This window comes from Otolemur garnettii, unplaced genomic scaffold (assembly GCF_000181295.1).
Source record: "Otolemur garnettii isolate 467f Iridium unplaced genomic scaffold, OtoGar3 scaffold00031, whole genome shotgun sequence".
NCBI lineage: Eukaryota > Metazoa > Chordata > Mammalia > Primates > Galagidae > Otolemur > Otolemur garnettii.
The window spans coordinates 6509985-6514983 of NW_003852426.1; the positions used below are offsets into that span (position 1 = coordinate 6509985).

Consider the following 4999-nt stretch of genomic DNA (forward strand, 5'->3'; position numbering starts at 1 on the left):
AAGCTCTTGGGCTTAAGGGATTCTTTTGCCTCAGCCTCCCAAGTAGCTGGGACTACAGGCACCTGCCACAATGCCTGGCTATTTTTTGTTGCAGTTGTCGTTGTTTAGCTGGCTTGGGCTGGGTTCGAACCTGCCAGCCCTGGTGTATGTGGCTGGTGCCATAACCACTGTGCTAAGGGCACTGAGACTTAGTAGTCTTGAACACTTGAGCTCCAGTGATCCACCCTCAGCCTCCCAGAGTGTCAGGATTATAGGCATGAGCCACTGCATTTGGCCTCATTTTCTTTTCTTTTTTTAAATTTTGAGACAGAGTCTCATTTTGTTACCCTCGGTAGAGTGCCATGGTATTGTAGCTCACCATAATCTCAAACTCTTGGGCTCAAGAGATCCTCTTATCTCAGCCTCCCAAGTAGCTGGGAGTATAGGCTGCCATAACACCTGGCTATTTTTGGAGATGGAGGGGTCTCACTCTTGTTCAGGCTGTCTGGAACTCCTTAGCTCAGGAGATTCATCCACCTAGGCCTTCCAGAGTGCTAGGATTACAGGTATGAGCCACCTAGCTGGCCCAGTTTTTCTATTTTTTAAGTAGAGACAGAGTCTTCCTTTAAGAGAATCACTTAAGCCCAGGAGTTTGAGGTTGCTGTGAGCTATGATGCCATAGCACTCTACCAAGGGTGACAAAGTGAGTCTCTGTCTCAAAAAATCAATCAAGCAATCAATCAATAAAATATATATGTTTTAAAAAGAGAGGGAAAAAGTAAAAATAACTAATATTATGGCAGGTGCAAGTAGTCTCAGCTACTCAGGAGGCTGAGGCAAGATAATCCTTGAGCCCAGGAGTTTGAGGATGCTGTGTGCTGTGATGTCATGGCATTCTATCCAGGGTGACAAAGTGAGATTCTGTTTAAAAAAAGAAGAAAGAAAAAAAAAAATAAAGCTTTGTCTAAGAATTTGGAATGAATGTTTTAAGTTAAGGAAATCTGTTAATTAGAAACAAACAATGAGATAGATGTAAGACTCAGTGATCTATTAAGTAAATGGTTATCTTGAAAGTGCGGTTTAAGCTTTGCCTCACGTAGCTCGAGGCCTGTTAATGAGGTACGAAGGAAATCTTCAAGAAGGGAGGGGAGTATAACCTCCCTTCTCAAGGCTAGCAACTCAGCTTTAGGGTATTTCTGGAATCACCTTGGCCAAGAGGGGGTCCATTTAGTCAGCTGGGGGGGGGGCTTAAGGTTTTATTTTAGTTCACAAAGTTGTGCCAATGACACTTTCCATTGTTAGACATAACAGCCCCTTAAAATTCCCATTTGCCATATTATTTATAGATTTTGACTGCCAGAGACTCAGCGCTCCTTTTCTCTTGGTAACCCCAAATTTCCTTTAAGGAAACCATCCCCTTCCATTCCCAGTCCTGGAGGCTGAGTAGAGCTCTATTCACATCAGAACACTGAATCCTCCAGACACAGAGACTGATTCAGCGAGGAGCCATGAGGCACACTCTGTTTAGAGGGGCACATGAAGCCTAGGATTTGTACAGGAGCTGAACTTGAACATGGGAGAATATTCATCTGTGGTTAAAGTTAAACAAGCCAGTAAATTCACACTTTTCCTTAACCAGTTTGGGTTGAGTTCCTGTGACTTGCAAGTGAGAAACTTTTCAGCATCTCCCTGTTTTGCTGTAGTAATAAATACTTGGTTTTGTTTGTTGCTTTATGGAAGTTAATACGCAGATTTAGCAGCAACTTTTTCTTTCTTTTTATCTTTCTTTTTTTTTTTTTTTTCTTAGAGCAGAGGAATTTACAGCTTTATTGGACAATAACTTGCTTCCTCTCAGCCACAAAGAAAAAAAGACCCAAACAAAAGTCCCTATGTTTTCTTGTATAACTTAAAATACATTATATCATTACTACATATTTATACTTCAATAAATCTTAATCTATAAAGCACATTTCTTATAATTAATTGTTATCAGAAAAACCTATAAACAAGTTCCATTCTTCCTCCCTTCTCCACCAGCTGGCCTTGCATTTATTACTATGCTTTTTAATAGGCTCATGCAAATCTCATCTTCCATTTTTCAATTTGATCCAAGCACCAGATATAACCAAAATCTCTGAATTATGAAATATTTGTATTGACATGGGTCATTCTCCACACAATGATGCCCATTATAAAAAACCCTTTTCTCATATTCTAACTTCCAGAGTTTTCCACTAAACAGTAGAACCACAGTACTTGGGATTCTCAGTCAAGGAGTATATAATCCTACTACTACAATGTATTACTTGAATACATTTTTTAAAATGTGTTAAGACTGAAAATTAAAAAAAATAGTTCCATCAATTCTGATAGTTAATAAACTAGTTAATAGTCTAGTTGTTTATTTTTTAAATAGTCCATTCAACTTAACATGTAGGTACAACCTCAATGCTACTAGAGATTGATTAGTTTTTTTAAGATTCACAAACCTCCAAACTGTGATAGAGTATCTTGGACTCACCTCTGAAGAATCCTGGAGAGCTGGCTAGCTCTTTGAGTTGAGTCTCTCCTCCCCCCGCCCCACCCCAATACAACGCCCTGGTAAGAGAACTATGGCTCTGGGAATCTCAGAGGTGACTACCGCCAGGAATGCTCAGCAAGGGGAAGAGGCTAATTCATGTGAAACAGCTTTGTACCAAACACCCTATGATTTACAGTGGAAGAAATACCTACCCCATTTATGGTAGGATTACAGTACCTAGCACAGTGCCTTATCGGTAGAAAATGTTTAATGATAAATGCATGGCTGTTTTTAAAGCCTGGTGTTCAACCCTTTTATACCAAAGGAATAAAAAATAGCAAACCTGATACTTGTTGTCTACTACCATGGAGTTTTCTAACATTAGGAAAGATAAAGGCAAAATAATGATAAATCAGATATTCAAGTCTTTTTCTAAAAGCCAAGAAAGATCATTACTCTTATGTTTACACTTGCCCTTCAATACTGCCGTTCACGACAAATTCTTCCTTAGTGTTATAATTTCCACCTTCATAGTTTTATATTGTTCAGACTTTCTACTTTTTAATGATATATAGGAGAACATTTTTATTAGTAAGGTACCTCCAACTTACAGATAGGATGAGTAGTTTTTGAGTTTTCCTGTACACAGATGACCGAATTTAGAAAAATCCTTGAGATATTTCAATTCTTAAACCAGAGTATTTGTATATGTTCCCCATTCACTTATTGATGTCTTATTACCACCACATCTTATCTGAGATCTTATGGCTTAGATTTTACTTTCAGGCTTTTAGCCATCCTTTATCTCCTATTTTTTTCAAATGCAGATTCAAATTCAATAAAAGGAAACAAAAGAATAAACTTTTAAAAGATGGTTTTAAAATTGTTTAAGATAGTTTTCAGACTTTGTAATTCCTATGTTGCCTTTTAACATAGAAGGGAATGTATCCTTATAAAGAGCATTTCAATGAACAACTCAGAAATAATTTGCCTAAAAATAAAAAATTTAAGAAAGGGATAAAGAATCAAGTAGCTCATTACTTGGAAAAATAATAGAGAATATAAACATTACACAGAAAATTTAGTCATTAACACCTGAATTAAGTTTAAATTTTCAGTTTCTAGGCAGGTATGACACCATTTCTTTTCAGATAAAATAATAATGGTTAAGTGAAGAATTTTTACATTTCCCAGTGGATCTTCGGACAGTGAATAGGGAAAAACCTATTCTGTATCATTTCATGTTTTTAATTTTGTCTTCATTTCTGAAGAAAAAGACCTGAGTGCTAATTTTCTTTTTTAATTCCTTAAACTTTCACAACATTCAGAAGTTTTTCTGCATTGTGTCTTCTCTGATGTCTAAAAAGATTGGAGCTTTGACTATAGGATTTCCCACACTGAACACATTCATAAGGTTTCTCCCCAGTATGTATTCTCTGGTGATTAATAAGCCCAGAATTCTGGCTAAAGGCTTTCCCACATTCAAGACATTTGTAAGGTTTTTCTCCAGTATGGACTCTCTGGTGTTGCACAAGGATGGAACTTCGGCTGAATGCTTTCCCACACTCAACACATCCGTAAGGTTTCTCCCCACTGTGAATTCTTTGATGAAGAATAAGGGCTGAGCCCTGACTGAAGTGTTTTCCACATTCATCACATATATGTTGTTTCTTTCGAGAGGGATTTCTCTTTCTTTCAAACCTGCCCTTGGGAAAACAGCCTTCTCCATATTTAAAAATCTGAGGAACACCCATATTGAGTATGCCAGGAGTTTCATGAGATTCTACTGCTGAAGGAGTCTCCTGCTTTGGCGCTAAAGCTCCATTTTCAGTCCTAGCATCATCATCACAGTGCCTGAGGGAATGGAGCTCCCAGGATGCCCATTTGAGCTGGTTCTCCACAGCATCAAGCTCAGAACTTGGTAACCCCTGAGCTTCTTCTTGAGATACTATCTCCTCTACTAGCACTTCCCGTTTTCGTCGACGGAGAGAAACCGGCTGTCCAGGGTCATCAAGTTCACTCTCCAAATCCTCTAGCACTGTCACTGCCTCCTCTCCATTCTCTGGATGATGATCGCGAACCCAAGTCTGTAGCTCCTTGGGTAGGATGGCAACAAACTGTTCCAGCACAACCAGCTCTAAGATTTGTTCTTTCGTGTGTGTCTCTGGCCTAAGCCATAGACGACAAAGTTCTCGGAGCTGGCTCACAGCTTCACGGGGCCCAGGTGAATCCTGGTATCCAAACTGCCTGAATCGCTGTCGAAAAACCTCTGGGTCAGGGAGATGGTTCCAAGGAATACTTGATCCCTCTTCACCATCAGGATCCTCCTCCAACTTTACTCTCAGAATTTTTTCATCTTCATCTGGAGGCGGGATGATAAGTATTGAATCTTCTTCCACTGACTGTGCAGACATCCTGATTTATAATACTTCAAGAAGAGACAACAAAGGCAGAATATAAGCCTCCAGAAAATACCCCGTTTTCTTCACAGGCAACCCT

At 39.0% G+C, this 4999-nt stretch overlaps 1 protein-coding gene across 1 annotated transcript; it reads right to left on the minus strand.

The window, feature by feature from the left end:
- Positions 1 to 3522: 3522 nt before the first annotated feature.
- Positions 3523 to 4988, minus strand: ZNF24 (zinc finger protein 24). The gene has a single exon (XM_003789136.2). The coding sequence runs from the start codon at positions 4912 to 4914 to the stop codon at positions 3808 to 3810; it is 1107 nt and encodes a 368-aa protein (XP_003789184.1). The 5' UTR covers positions 4915 to 4988; the 3' UTR covers positions 3523 to 3807.
- Positions 4989 to 4999: the final 11 nt, after the last annotated feature.